Source organism: Magnolia sinica, chromosome 18 (assembly GCF_029962835.1).
Source record: "Magnolia sinica isolate HGM2019 chromosome 18, MsV1, whole genome shotgun sequence".
NCBI lineage: Eukaryota > Viridiplantae > Streptophyta > Magnoliopsida > Magnoliales > Magnoliaceae > Magnolia > Magnolia sinica.
Window position 1 is genome coordinate 12,086,138 of NC_080590.1, and position 16,750 is coordinate 12,102,887.

At 38.1% G+C, this 16,750-nt stretch overlaps 1 protein-coding gene across 1 annotated transcript in view; it reads left to right on the forward strand.

Annotated features, from left to right (window-relative positions):
- LOC131233906 (phosphatidate cytidylyltransferase 4, chloroplastic-like) overlaps window positions 1-16,750 on the forward strand; it is a 40,344-nt gene that overhangs the window by 11,535 nt on the left and 12,059 nt on the right. The window contains exons 2-5 of the mRNA XM_058230751.1: window positions 13-310; window positions 800-990; window positions 4,629-4,753; window positions 9,560-9,693. Of these exons, the coding sequence (XP_058086734.1) occupies window positions 13-310; window positions 800-990; window positions 4,629-4,753; window positions 9,560-9,693 (748 nt within the window). The remainder of the gene's footprint in view (window positions 1-12; window positions 311-799; window positions 991-4,628; window positions 4,754-9,559; window positions 9,694-16,750) is intronic.

Consider the following 16,750-nt stretch of genomic DNA (forward strand, 5'->3'; position numbering starts at 1 on the left):
AAATGTAGGAAGTCGAAAGTGGCCACCAATCTGTAGACATGGAGAAATTGGTGTTGGAGCGCCAGCAAGGAGGAAGTCAGCTGAAGAAACGGGTCATTTTTGGACTTTTAATTGGAATTTGTGTTGGTGGTGTTGTTTTAGCTGGAGGATGGGTTTTCACAGTAGCTGTGGCTACAGCGGTATTTATTGGTGCACGTGAGTACTTCAGGTTGGTCAGGAGTCAGGGTATTGCAATGGGGATGACACCTCCTCCAAGATATGTATCACGGGTTTGCTCTCTCATTTGTGCTCTCATGCCAATATTTACATTGTAAGTTTTCTTGCGATTTTTTTCAACATTTCTCTTGTTCTACACATTTTGTTCATACAATCCCTTGTCAGCACTTCATCAAATTTAAATCTAAATGGTTGGTGGGTGATATGCTCTATTGCAGCGTTTCTAGACCTTTTAAATTTGTGATTGCTTCTACCTCTGCATGCGAAATCTCAAAAGTTTTCTGTTATTGGAATTGTTCTATCCAATTGAGTGAGTGTTTTTTAAATATTTACATGATGTTGGTATTAGTGCTTCAAAATGTTTCTACCTGCTAAGTTTTGTGTCCATGCTCTAGCTGCTAGCTTACATGGAGTCTAAGCTGGAAGGACTAAGCTGTGCTAGTTTTTTTTTTTTTTTTGGTTATTGGTGATTGATGCAAATGATTTTTCGAATGCTTTTTTGTGCATGTGGCTTTGCATCCTTTGAACTTTGTGCATGCTGCTTAATGGGATTCTTTTGTTGATTAGTTTCTCTGATGGGCAGATATTTTGGTCACATGGGTGTTTCCGTGACATTATCCGCTTTTGTAGTTGCGATAGCATTGATTTTACAGAGAGGAAATCCTCGTTTTGCACAGCTGAGCAGTGCAATTTTCGGGTTATTCTACTGTGGGTACCTCCCTTGTTTCTGGGTTAAGCTTCGATGTGCTTTGGCAGTGCCAGCATTAAATACCAGTAAGATTTCTTTCTTGCAATTCCGACTTCTTAAGATGGAAAACAATCCATATAAGCTTACTAGTTTTTAATATAGAATTTGCTGACTATTTTATTAAGCGCTAACTTGGCATTAAAACTGGTCATTTCATCACTTATGTTTGAATGGTCACTTGACTACAGTTTCAGTTTGTTGTACAGATTATCAACATGCGTTATTACTGCCATTCAAAAGAAGGAAGCATTTTTATGGACCTAATAAAATGACCAAAAAAAAAAAAAACCTGAAAAAAGAAGAAGAAATGAAACATGTCACTTTAACGGATTAACTTATTGTCTGGATAAGAGAATAAAAATAGTCCTTCCTTGCTATGTGGGCAACTCTTGGCTAAGACAATTATTTGGTTTGATCCTGAGATATGTTTCTGCCTGGTTCTGTAGCTCTGGATGGATCATGGTTCCTGGGACTTGAATTCGATTTACTTATGTTGTCCTCTGGGTCCCATGTTGTTGAGATCACTAATGATAAGTGATGCAGCCTGATCAGGTTCTGGCCTAGCCCAGAGCAACTAGAGTGGATTTTTAGACTAGTAACTCAAGAAATCTCACAAAATCCACCACACACTACGAGAGTGGCTTCTAAGAGGAAGTGATCATGAAATCACAAGCCCTTACCAGCTGATGGTTTCAGGCCCAAGCCAAAATCAGCACATGCATTCTCTCGCGTAGGTTTCATGCCAATTCATAAAGAAAACCAACAAACACATGGGCGTTCCACCCTTCTTGTTGATGACTATAGTCCATTACATTCATAAAAATCTTATAACACATCCTAGCTTCTACTTAAATCAAAATCTATAACAGCATCATCATTATCATCTCAGCCTTAGCCCAATTCAAAATAAACACAGATGCTTTAATCTTTTTTCCTTTTTAATTTTTTAATTTAAGTTTTTTTTTATAACATGGGCATTGGGCAATCAAAAGGATATATATTATTTTGTGTGTGTGTGTGTGGGGGTGGTTGGGAATACGAACACCTGAAGGTTGAGCTTCACTGCAAAAGAAAAAAGAAGAAGGGAATAACAGGATATAGAAGCAAAGGACTAGAGATCAGTGAGAAGCTGCTGTATACATCAATATATTATTCTTATCATAAATTAGAACATACCTTTAAAAAAGAAGAAGAAGTTATAAGTAACATTACTAAGTTGCCATGCTTGCTTATGGTTCCACCACAAACTATCTAATCCCCCACCAAAAAAAAAGAAAAAAGAAAAGTGGCATTGGGGCCACTTCTGTAATCTGGATCCTCCAACTTCTCCAAATAGTTATGTGCCATGGCTACAATTTGGTCTCCGTTGATTTCAGCTTCATTTTCAGGATTGACATTTATTTTAGAAAATCAACATTTGGAGACAAGGGAGGTCTGCAAAACAAATTTTTTTATGTGTGTAAAATAAACCCTTTTCCTTTTCATAAAGAAAAATGATATTGCTTAAGGCAAACAAAAAAAAAGGTAAAAAGAAGAAAAAGAAGAAGAATAGAATATTCAAGACACCAGAAGAATCATCAAGTCTAGGGATGTAAAAGGTCTGGGCAAGGCTCGTCCAAGCCCACTCTAGGGCTGGCCCAACTTGCTAGATAAGCATGTTGATCCAAGCCCGTCCCAACCTGCTAGCCTAGCATCCACTGCACAATGTTTGGTTGGACCTGGCTCGGTTGTCACGTCGGGCCTTTATGCATATCCAAACCCCTGGGCATCTAGTTTTAGCTCAAATCCATGACAAAATATGCTAGACAAAGGATGGGGCTGGGCCAGCCCTGCTCTCTGCACCCCTAAGTAAATTAGATCTACAAGATTGGGATAATATATGCACCTTTGCCATTTACCACCCTTATTGGAAAAAACAACTGTTAGTTGTTACAGGGGCCTCCTATCCAATGATGTAGTAAGGTACTGGAGAAAATAATGTTGATCAACATCACTAGCACAAATGCCTGGAGAATACAAAGAATGTATTCTCTCTTTGAGGGGAGAAAACTTTTAACAATAGTTGTGGTTTCACATCTATTTAACCTAGAAATCTCTTGGATGAAAGGGGATAACAGGTTTAGGGAAATCCCTTTGGTTTTGTTTTACCATAAGTGGAACGAAGTGATTGAAGAGGGTTGGGCTTGATGCAGGGCGTACTGTCCAACGCACCAAAAGCTCCAGAGTTGTTGGGGAAGCACTAGAATATCCCTTTATCCTGGCCTTCCCTAGCAACCTAATTGAGACCTCCTCGTGGGCTACCCTGCATCTCACGAGTCCCGCAGTGGGACCCACCCCATGGCTATCCTGCCTCTCACAAGCCCCACCTCACCGGCCACCCCACACCAGTGTGGAGATGCACCCGTGTTATCCACCCACCAATGAGGAGACTCGAACACTGGTTTCTTGCTCCGATACCGCTTGATGTAGGGAGTACCAACCAACGCACCAACCTGAGCTGTTAGGGAAGTACTGAAATATCCCTTTATCCCGGCCCTCCTAGGCAACCCGACCAAGAACTCCTCGTGGGCTACCCCACATCTCACGGGTCTCACAATAGGACCCACCACGTGGCCATCCTGCTTCTCATAGGCCCCACCTCATGGGCCACCCCACCCCAGTGTGGAGATGCACCTGTATTAGCTGATGGGTCCTGTTCTGCTTCTTGGAACCCTCCTCTTGGTTTCTTTAGAGAAAATTTTGGTAGGAGTTCATGGGACAATCTGGGGCGCGTGTAATTGGCAGTTCAGTGAGAGACTGTAGTTGCACAATGCTAGTGGAAACCATGGGGTCGATTAGTGTCTCAGATTGCAGTGTAGTAGAAGCCTCTGCCCTCCAAAGGAAATTTCAATTTGCTTCCTGTTGTCATTGAAGGGGAATCAACAAACGCAATTTCTTGAGCAAAGGAGAGAATTTATCCGTGGAGAATTGCTGACATAGTTGAAGAAGTTCGGGACTATTGTGCATTGAAGAAATTTTCTTTTTCCTTATCTCGAGAGAATCTAACTTTGTGGTTGAGGAGTTCCCCAAGTCGGGAGTGGTTAGGACGGGGCTCGCCATTGAAGATCTGAGATAATTTTGCTGCATTTGTTGTCACCCTATGCGGCATTGTGTTTCTTTTTTCAGGGTTCTTGTTGCGCCATTGGGTGTTCAATGTTGATGGGGCTGGTTGGCCTTCTTGTATCTTTGCTTTGTTAATAAAATCCAGCATTCACCAATTTAAGGGGAAAAAAAAAAAAAACACTCCACATATGCTCAATGCAAAGGACATGCAACCTTGACCTGTTTCTCATATTTACACCCAAGATAATGATCCTTTTGAGGTGACGGGGCAAAGCTGTGTTCGCGCACCTCTAGCTCATAATTATATCTGCTCAAGCCATAGTATTATTAGAAAATTGGGCAATCTTATGGATGACTTAGCAATCACATTCCTTTTTGAAAGTTTCATTTTTCACTTTATTCAGCATGCACCTTTTATTTATTTATTTATTTTTTATAACATTCTAACTACGGGAGGTTTTGTTTTGAGGGTCTTTCTTGTTCCACTTATGTTTGAAATTCCTTGTGGGTTTTGTTTGTGCATTTACTAAAATTGGCTCCTTAACCAGTTTCCTTTTTGCAGATATAGGAACCAGGTGGCCAGTTTTTCTGGGTGGTCAAGCTCATTGGACCGTCGGTTTGGTTGCAACCTTGATCTCTTTTAGCAGCATAATTGCTGCGGACACTTTTGCTTATCTAGGTGGAAAGGTATTTATGATTCTGAGTTTGTTCTACTGGATTGGACTTAGGTCTCGATTATGGCATTGTAGTTTCTCGTTGCATGAGGAATAGCAAGTTACCATTTTAAACTGAAATTCTTTATGCATTGTTGTATCATTCAGCTCAGTAGTTAGTCCCTCGCTATGTGCTCATTGTAGCAGCTAATGTTTGATTGCTTCCTCGTATAATTGAGCCTTCCCTTTTCACAACTCTTCACATTTTGCACCTAAAACCTGTAGAAAACACTCAAGATTGATCATTCCAAGTTGCTAAGTATCAAATTAGCAATAGTTAACCAATTGTGCCCCACTAGTCACACTCAATTGCTCTTTTGAGCTCAATGCTAATTTAAAATATTGAAAAATGTATGCATGTTCACAAAACTGTGTGCTATATCAGTGTTCGAATTATCTTCGATATTATCGAAATATCTCCGATATTATCTTTATCTCCAACTCAGTGATATCGATAACACTGGTAACGATACCGATAATGTTGGTAGTATCAGAAATTCTAGGTATTAGCAATGTATCGCTAAGTATCGCCAACATATCAATCTCGCTAATGTAATCGTCAATATTTTCAACTATGTAAATTCTAGATGTTGCTTGTATTACCAATGCATCAATATCACCAATGTATCGCCAATATTTTTGACTATGTAAATTCTAGGTAATGCTTGTATCATAAGTGTATCAACGATATTTCAATAACATCACTAACGTATTGATATCATCAAAATTTTGTTTATTAGAAAAAAAATTATTTCAATTTTTTTTTCTTGGGCACATGGTTGTATGTAGTGTTCAATTTGTCATTGATAATATTGATAATATCTTGATATTATCGATATCGCAACATACGAGATATTGAGACCACAATCTTTTGTTTCCTTTCTAATTGTTGATGATTTCTTGGTGAAATATCATGTGTTGTTGATATTTTGCAATATCGATGGATGTTTGGATGGAAAATTGGATGGTTAAATAGGCCGGAGGGGATGGTTGGACTGATTTCTTACAACAACACATGCTTTTAAGGCCCTATTAAATGGAAAGTTGTTGTGTATGCAGTCTTTTTGCAATTTTTTAATTTCTAAATATGCAAATATGTACATTTTAACATCTCTTGAAGTTTTGCTGAAAATTTCACCGTTTTTTCCATCTTTCCCCTCCTTTCCAATATCGATATTATTTCCGTATCCCTAGCCGACGACACTCGTAGCGATACCGATACTTCTAAAACTGGCTATAATATTGTGTGAATGGGTCAGGTTAGGTTTAGTCCGAGTCTAGCCTGTTTATTTGTTGGGCCTGGTATTCAGGTCCAGCCTGACCCATCTATTTGTTGTACTTGAAAATCTTGATAATTTTGGTTCATGATAGCCATAAATTGGCCCGACCCTGGCTTCGTCTTGAAGTCGATAACAAAAGCTGTCAAACCTCCACCATATTGAGAGTACAAGCTCAACCTTTTATTATGTCATGTGCAAGGTATCCCGTATCGGTATCGGTTGGCGTAACGGTGACCTCCAAAACCGATACGGATACGGGGGCGTAATACTGGAGTAGAATTCATGTAAAAAATTCATATTTTTCAAAAATATGAAAAATCTTTCTCTTATAAAACGCTCTCTGAGATTCGGTTTTGCATTCATTTGTAAATTGGAACATGTTTATGGTGGTGCAAAAAGGTCCACTCTTTGGTGAGAAGTTGTACGGACTGTCTAATAATTATGAACCACATAACCTGAATTTGACTACAAAATTCATATATTTAATTTTCTAACAATCTACTATCAATTTAGAATGAATGTAACATGAAAATATCTTACATTTAGGTGTTTGCAATTATTTGAAAGAAAAAATTCATGCGTAAATAGAAAAATATATAAAAAATATAAAATGGCACCCCAAATATGTAAAATGCACATTAACATGTTCTACTATGATTAACACATCATATGACATCATTAAAACAGCAAAAGAATCATTAAAAATGATTTTTCGAATTTTCAAAAAAAGGGCCGAAATAAATGCGTAAATAGAAAAAATATTAAAAAATATAAAATGGCACCCCAAATATGTAAATTGCACATTAACATGTTCTACTATGATTAACACATCATATGACATCATTAAAACAGCAAAAGAATCATTAAAAATGATTTTTTGAATTTTCAAAAAAAGGGCCGAAATAAATGCGTAAATAGAAAAAATATTAAAAAAATATAAAATGGCACCCCAAATCTGTAAAATGCACATTAACATGTTCTACTATGATTAACACATCATATGATGTCATTAAAACAGCAAAAGAATCATTAAAAATTGATTTTTCGAATTTTCAAAAAAAGGGCCAAAATAAATGCGTACATAGAAAAAAATATAAAAATATATAAAATGGCACCCCAAATCTGTAAAATGCACATTAACATGTTCTACTATGATTAACACATCATATGATGTCATTAAAACAGCAAAAGAATCATTAAAAATGATTTTTCGAATTTTCAAAAAAAGGGCCAAAATAAATGCGTAAATAGAAAAAAATATTAAAAAAATATAAAATGGCACCCCAAATCTGTAAAATGCACATTAACATGTTCTACTATGATTAACACATCATATGAAGTCATTAAAACAGCAAAAGAATCATTAAAAAATGATTTTTCGAATTTTCAAAAAAGGGCCAAAATAAATGCGTAAATAGAAAAAAATATTAAAAATATAAAATCGCACCCCAAATCTGTAAAATGCACATTAACATGTTCTACTATGATTAACACATCATATGTCATGATTAAAACAGCAAAACAACCATTAAAATTTGATTTTTCGAATTTTAAAAAAAGGGGCCAAAATTCATGCGTAAATAGAAAAAAATATTAAAAAATTATTAAATGGCACCCCAAATCTGTAAAATGTACATTAACATGTTCTACTATGATTAACACATCATATGACATGATTAAAACAGCAAAACATATTAAAAAAAGTATAAATACCTATTTTTGACGAATTTCTGAAAAATGGCCCACCGAGCTTTGATTCAAAAAAATTTGTGATATAATGTGTTTTTATCTCAAATACCTAGCTAAGGTTGGTCGAAATTAGTAGTAGAAGGAGTGAAAAACAGTTTGGAAGCAAAAGGTTTCAAAAAAACAGCAAAAAACGAGCTAAAAATGAAAAAAAAAAAAAGTTACCGTTTCGGGCCCGTTACGGGCCCGTAACGGCCCGTTACGGCCGTTACACCCCGTAACGGGCCCGTATCGGCCGATACGGGTACAAAAAATCGTATCGGCCGATACGGCCCCGAAACGGGTAACGGTTCGCACCGTTACCGTTACGTATCGGCCGATACGGCCGATACGTAACCGATTCGGCACACCCTGGTCATGTGTTTATTGTCTTGTGAGTTTACTCCCACACTAGATACATGTGGGAGAGTGGATTGTAACTCTTATCTATATAAAGGGACTCAAGTCATCTTGTCTTGTGAGTGGGAGTGTAAGCAATGCAGCACCTTGTGTGCAGTGCGCTCGGGAGCTCTAATCTAGTAAAAATGCCCAACTTTTTAAATATAGATCTCTTGTGTTTTTGTCTTTGTTTAATTTGTTTGACATGCTTGAGGCTAGCAGGTCTATTTTGGGGGACAGGTCCTATCCCTTTCCCAACCCTATTGTATATAGTCATACTTGCTACCCTAATCACAATGTCTTTGAAGTAAAAGAACTTGGCCTAGGATTCATGTTATTGTAGATACTATTCACCAAGTATGCAGTATGAGGCTATGAGCTAACCTAAAATCAGGTTCTATCCCTTCCCAACCCTATTCTGAGTGGTTGTGCTTTTGTGGCTAAGTGTTGCAGAATAGTCATACTTGCTACCCTACTCCCAATGTCTTTGAAGTAAAAGGACTTGGCATAGGATTCATGTAATTGTAGATACTATTCACCAAGTATGCAGTATGAGCTATTTATTCATGTCTCCTGCTTGTTAGATGAGCTGTGGTAGAGACAGTGTACCGTGTGTGAGTGATCCAGGGTTCAATCCCTGGTAATGTCACCTTTCAACAAAAATAAAATAAAAAATCTTCCGTTTTCTTTTTTATAATTTAAATGATCATGCTGGTTAGACTGTGTCATATTATGATAGCTGTTATATTTATGGATTGTGTCTTTGCATTACTATTTTGATTTATTGGTAGCCTCACTTGGGCTTTTCGGAAGGCTGTCTTGGTTGAGGTGTTGTGCCACCGGAATGGGGAAGTTGTCTGTTTGGTTTCATAAACTTTCTTGTCAATCGATGTGAACCTGTTCCTGTCTTGCTAGTAATAATATAGTTGTCATTTTAGGAGTTGTTTGTGAGAGATTTTTTCAATTGGAGAATTCCTATATAAACACTTTTTTTTTTCTTTTCTTTTCACACACATTGGTGAATCATAAATATATTTGGCTTGCAAATACTACTGCTCTCACAAATATTTTGCTATAATAAGAATACACTCTGTGGCATGCACAACTTTCCATGGCAGAAGCATTAAAAAATTTGGCAGTCAAGTTTCAGTTACTCGTTGTGTCATTCGGTGGGAAATTGTTCAAGTTTTTTTTTCTTTTGTTTTACTTTTTTGGCAGATTGCCACTTTATATCATTTTTTTTGCCATTTGTGGAAATACCAACCTGTGCAATGCATTGTTATTGTTGTTTAGGCTTCTCTATCATTGTTTGCTATCATTTATGTCTTGCTAATCACTACTGATTCCGTAGAGAGATTTTGTACTTCTCCATGCAGACATTTGGTCGGACACCGCTAACTAATATTAGTCCAAAGAAGACGTTGGAGGGAGCTTTTGCTGGTTTAAGTGGCTGTATAGCCATCACTCTCCTCTTATCAAAGATCTTTTGCTGGCCAGCATCTTTAGTAAGGTATCATTGTGCTCATTTAATTAGGTGTTAATTAAATTGATATCACAATTTCAAATTGGCATGGAAGAGTTATCATCTCCTTCTGTTTTTTCCCCGCGCCGGGGGGGGGGGGGTGGGTACTTTTATTAATCAACCAAAAGTGCCAACCGGCTGGGAAAAACAAGCAAGGCAGTCTTGAATTGGCTAGGAGAGATCTAGCCAATCTAAATCACAAGGAAAAAGCCCACAGCCCAGGCCAAGACAAGAAAAAAAGAAAAAGAAAATCCTATACTGCTGTAAAAAATAATCAATGCCTACATTCCAGGCCAAGCAACAAAATGAAATAAAAGCCCATGTCTTGGGGTAATCAATGCCCCACAGTCCAGGCCAAGCAACAAAATATAAGAAAAGCCCATGGCCCAGGCGAAGCAACAATATGAAAGAAAAACCCGTGGCTTGGGCTAATCAAACAATACTAAAAGCCCATAGCTTGGTCAAGCAAACCAAGGTAAAAGCCTACGTCAAGTAGAAGTAATAACTCCATGAACTGACTCTTAAACACGGCAACCTTTGCAACACATTGCTTCACTGACAACTTGCCTTGCTAATGACACTTAGATGGATACTTAATGACAAGGATAACGTTATTAGCATTAGTGAAGAGCTCAACATCATGCTGGCCTTTGAAAGGAATCATACTCTCAATGGCAGTAGTGAAAACCAAGATTTGAACGTCCAGGTCCCGGTGACCCTCCACACGGCAATCCCTTCTAAGGATGGCAGTCCTAGCTTCATCCCAAACAAGAATAGAGGCCACAAGATAGTTGCTCCATTCTAGAATTGCATCTGGCACCTTTACTCTGGTAGAGGACAAGACTTCACCAAATAATAGTCTAGGGAACTAGGGATACCTGTTTAGGTCCTTGGAGAGGGCTCCAGAAGATTCCAAGCTGCTTCCTGGGGAGAGGCATATAGGAATTACCATTGTTACTGAAGAGCAACCTAGAGCCAACAAAAGTAGATATAGAATGAAGAATAGAGCATTTGGTGTAGGTGCCCTTGGAAGATGCAACTGTCACGCTCCTTCCAAATATGAAAAATTGAAGTAGCAAAACAGAGTCTTGCTGATACAATCTCTATATAATTGGCTGTCATTAGCGAAGTAATGTTGCTTAGGTGTGCTTCACAAGGGAGTTGAGCAAGGATAATGATAACCCTATCTTAACACAATCTTACCAAATCCTTCGAGAAAATTCACATGAAAAAAAAAAAAAAAAAAAGATGCATGAAGGATTTTTTTCATTTTTATTTTTTTTTAAACACTACCAGGGATTGAACCCTGCATCACTCACACACACTACAGTCTCTACTATGGAGGATTTTTCTTTTTTCTTTTTTATTATTTTTTGAAGATTAACAAATCAATTTATTGAGATGGCGCCAAGAGGTGTAAAGAAATACGTCCTGAGAAAGAAAGAGAAATTGCATTCTTGTACTGAACTTTTACAAGATGCCCACTTGACAACAGGATTCTCCACCCTATAGATAAATTCTGCTTCCTTACAAGAATCATTTTGGAAGCACCTACCATTTTGTTCCCCCTAAATGACCCAAAGGACGGCCAACAAAACCATACGCCACATGGACAGAGATTTTCTCTCGAGGTGAACACCATGCCAAGTAAAAGCTCCTTCACTGATTCCGACATGACCCAAGATAAACCAAGCAGGCCAATGATATTGTTTATAGAAGGCAACTAGATACTTTTATTTATATAAAAGTTACTACTTGCTAGATATTTGTTCCCCTGAATATCCCCTGAACAAAGGAAATAGTGAGACACCCCTTTGCTAGAACATACAAGACTGAATCAGTGCCCTTGGCTGACTGGCAAACAGAATGTTTAGCTCAGAAGCCAGAGTCCTGATTTCCTGAAATAAAAGAGACAAAAGGCGAGGGGAACGGGCCTCACTTGAGACCATAGTAACAAATCTTCTTCTTGGCAATTTATTGGCTCGGAAATTTCTGGGGAGATTTTCAAAATTTGAGGGTTTTCTTGGGATATTATTGGGAAAATCTTGCCAAAAATAAAATATTCAAAAATATTAATTGTAAACTAATAAATATTTAAAATTTTAAATACATATTTATATAACAAATTTCTTGAGGTTTCACTATTTTTCCCGTTAATATCATGATAAGAACACGTCATTTAAAAATTTGCTGATATTTTGAAAATCTCATTAATATCAGGATACTATCGTGTAGTGTATTTTTCACGATATTATCACTATGTTTTCAAAATCTCAGTGATATTTATCACACAGCTTGCAACCCCACACAACAACTCATGAGTTATGACTAAGGCTTCTCAACCTTAATATGAGCATGTTGAAATTGATTATGGACTGTCCTAATAGCCTCCCAGACGGCCAATACTTCAGAAAAGAGAAGCGAACTTGCTCTGAATGGGCCAGAGAGGGCGTAGATGATCTTTTCTTTCCTCCACACAGCAAACACTCGATATTGACCATCTCATTAAGGTTTCGAAAGAAGCCTGCAACATGGAACTGCCACGGAGCTGATGTCAACTGACAGGTGATGCTTATCTCCCTGTTTTGGGTAATGTTGTGCCAATTGCTAAGGACATCTGCTGCAGGCATCTTCTCTTTAAAAGCCCTATGACCGAGAACCAACAAGCACACAAAATCACGGATTCTACCAGCCACCTTGGATAAAGAGAGTTACCAGTCCTTAAAAATTCTTCTATTTTGCTCAAGAGTCGAGCCATAACTCCCAGCAAATTGCTAGGGGAAATATTTTCCACAAGATAGTTCCCCCCTTCTTTGAGGGACCCAGCCAGTGAGCGAAGGGACATCGAACCGGGAGATGATCCAACATTTCCTCATTCTTACAAATGCATCTGTCCGTCTTTTTTTTTTTTTTTGAGTTGATCCACTGAGGAGTTTCCTTCTAGCCACACGAAGGCCGGCACCCAGATGGGGGAGGCATACACCAGAAGAAAGAGGGAAGCAAGCATTAGGATCACTAGTCAGTTTATAGAAAACTGATTTTGCTGTGAACTTGCCAGAAAAGTCCACCTCCAAACCTTAGAGTTGGGATCTTCCTTCAACGTTGTGACTGGTTCTATTAGTTGCAAGAGGTTAGAGAGGTGGGAGATTCTTCATGTATGAGATGCCTCTCAAAGGTCGGATTCTGTACCACTGCCCCGCCAAGGATCTTGATGCACCCTTTGACTGGAGCTTCATACTTTAATGACACCCTAAAGAGATCCGGGAATCTGTCAGTGAGCCTGCCACTAGCTGTCCACTTGTTAAGACAAAAATGAAATCTATCCCCTCCTTGAGGACAACACCCTATCTCTGATTAGTGTCCCCCATTTTGCAAATGGTTGACCGTATCTCAGATTTCTTGCACTTTATTGTACAGCTTTCCATCCGCCATTTTCCAGGCCTTCTCCAGCAATGATTCTATACTAGAGTGCATCGCGCTTGGAATCAAAACGCCACCACCACTTACAAAAGAGACTGATTATTTTGCTTGATTCTTCCTAACCCCAAGCCACAGGCGTGCGCTGGGAACTGGACATCCTCCCATTTTACTAGATGGAACTTCTGCTGGTCACTGCTAGCCAGCGAGAGAAAATCCTGTTGCAGTTTTTCAAGTCTCTTCACCACGGTTGCTGGGATCCTAAAAAGGGGCAAAAAAAGAAAAAGAATTGGCAGATTAGCCAAAGCTGTCTTGATTAAGCCAATGCAGCATCCCGATGATAGTTTTTCTTCCATGAGGCAAGCCTCTTCTCAATTTTCTAAACAATTGGGTCTCCTTGATACTTCCTAACCCCAAGCCACCATCATGCACTGGGAGTTGGATGTCCTCCCATTTCACTAAATGAAACTTCTTCTGCTTGCTGCTACCCTGCTAGAAGTCTCTTTGCCACAGGTGATGGGATCCTGAAAAGGGACAAAAAAAGAAAAGGAAAAAAGAAAGAAGAAAAAAGATTGGCAAATTAGGCAAAGCCCACTTGATTAAGGCAATGTGGCCTCCCAAAGATAGTTATTCTTCCATGAGGCAAGCCCCTTCTCAAATTTCTCAACAACAGGGTCCCAAGTGGATGAGGCAGAGACTTTCGCTCCCTTTCTTGCATCCCAAAATATATGCAAGGAAAAATGCCTCATGTTGTCTGTCTCACCCCGGCCAACATACTCTTTTTGGAATTCACCTTCACGCCTGAAACCACTTCATAACTTCCAAGAGAGGAGAGCATGTTTGTATTTTTAGCTTACATTTGATTGCAAATCAGGCCATGCAAGCATGCTTAGGGATAGGAAGCTTGCACCGGATGTGCTCATCCCAAGGAACATGAATCCTAGTAGGGGATAGCACAGAGTGGGCGCATGCAATGTTCGAAATATCGGTATCATGTTACTTATTGCATCCCTTGGATACAAATACATATCGGTTATCGCACGGGATATATCGTGTGTATCATGTAATATATTGCACTTTTTGGAAAACATGGGGAAACATTGGGAAAATGGTTGAATTTTTCAATAGAACTTCAGGGATTGTTAAAAAAAGACCTTAATACACTTTTAAATCATAACATCTCACAAAAGAAGTGCACTATGCACATAATAGGTTTCCTTTGTGTAGGGTCATAAGCGATGCGTTGTCTAACTGAACTAATGCAACTATATTCAAATTGAATGCATAACATGTAAGAGTGTATGTGATCATTTCATCAAACACTCCTAAATACTTCGAAATTAGTCTCAATTGACAATGGGTTGAAGGGAAGTTTCGAATATTTTTTTTTTAAGATTTTAATAATTTTTAATTAAAAAAATATTTTTATTTTCCGAAAATTGACAAGGACTTAACAAATCAGTAGACCAGCCCTCATGCATGCTTGATTTCATGTTTGGAGTGCAACATTGCAAGTAATTTGGGAGAAATTGGGAAATTTTTGAAATTTCCCCAATCTTCCCCAAATCATACCACCTACACTCAAATTTCAAAATAAGAGTGTATGTGATGATCATTTCATCAAATACTCGTAAGTACTTTGAAATTAGTCTCAATTGATGGCTGGTTGAAGGATTTTTTTTTTTTTAAAACATGGAGAACATGAAGAACCAATGGATATCGAAATCGAAGCTCAAACTCCATTATTTTTCTTGTAAAACATGAAAAAGCAATGGATTTATAACCATTTGACACTGACTTAACATAATTTTAACAAAAAAGGGATCGGAAATTGAAAATGCTCATCGGATCGAACATGTGAGATATATCAGTACAGTGTTTTAAATAGCGTGTAGCGTATAGCGTGGCGTTTGGCCCTCTATAGTGTGTAGCGTAAGCTACACAATCCTTAATATTTTTAATTAAAATAATAGAACATATTATAAAATTTACAAAATGCATAATTTCTATGAGTTCTTGACTACGAATCCATATCATCAACCACTTATTTCCATGCAAAATCCCTCTCTTTGCCTTTAGACATCTCTAAGTATGACTTCTTTTTTATTTATTGAAACATCACAAATTCATGATATAGACCACAATTTGGATGGTCCAGATTAGTTTAATGTAGTGCCATGTGTCATAGGTATAAGTCATCACCATTTAAAAATAGGTGTTTAACTAACATAGAAAAAACACTTGAAAAAATGAGATTTCAGGTAGCTTACGCTATCCATGCTACACACTACGCTATGCTACATGCAGCGTAGCTTACGCTATATACCCTGTAGCTTACGCTACTAGGGAATTACGCTACACGCTACGCTACAACGCTACTGAAAACATTGATCGGTACTACCTGTGCATTTCGTATCGCTCTGGTGGGATACAAGATATATTGTAGGATATATCGGCTGATATCGTCGATATTTAAAACATTGGTCTCAATTGATAGATGGTTGAAGGAAAATTTTGAAAAAGACATGGTGAGCATAAAGAACCAATGGATATCGAAATCAAAGCTTTAACTCCATGATTTTTCATGCAAAACATGAAGAGCCAATGGATTTATAACCATTTGACATTGATTTAACATAATTTCAACAAAAAAAAGGGATCGGAAATTGAAAATGCTTACTTGATTAAACATGTGGGATATATCAGCACTACCTATGCATTTTATATCGCACATGTGGGATACAAGATATATCGGCTGATATCGTTGATATTTAAAACATTGGGCATATGAGGAAGAAAATAAGCCCCGTAGAGGTAACAAAAATTTATTAAAAATTCGCCAACTGCGAGAAAAGAACATTCTAAATAGGTTATCATCAAATAGTCTTTTTCACAAGAATGAGGGTTGTTTCACTTTCAACCAAATATTAATTTTGAAACTAAGGCCATTAACAGCTTGTAGTAATTAGGGAAACCTGTATATATTTATTTGCATTTATTCATTGTCCTAAATATCATGGTAAGGTATTTGAGCTATGCTTCTTTTGCTGCGATCGGAACGACGACGTGGTCGAAATGTCAGGGGTTTCGGGTCCAACGGGCTCTGGCCATCCGGAAGCTTGCATGTAAACAGGTGCTACTGCCTGCTAACTGTGCCAAATGGAGCACATGTACTACCAGAAAGAGATACGAAAGACCCGGGGTCCTACAGTTTTTTTTTTTTTTTTTTAAATTTTTTTTGGAGAAGATGATTTTATCAAAGTACTCGAGCATAAAACAAAAAGAGACCATATTGTCACTCCACCTCAAATCACAACAAAAGAAAACAGCAAAATGAGAAACATAATCAACAACAAGCACCCCATCCAGTGCCAGGATGATCACCCCGAAACTACTGCTTCCTAATCCCCCCTCAGAATCAAACAAAGTCCCAAAGAGTTCAGGGACAACAAGAGTCCAACCCAACACCATTGAGACTATAGGCTAAGAGAGGCAAACAATAGATGAAGACTTGTGTATTTTCCAAGTGTGTGAATTAGTATGCCTCTTTGCATACGTGGAAGACTGTCCACGTGTTTGTTCAGACATAAACTTCTCTACATATCCTCAAGCTGCATATGGGTGTGTG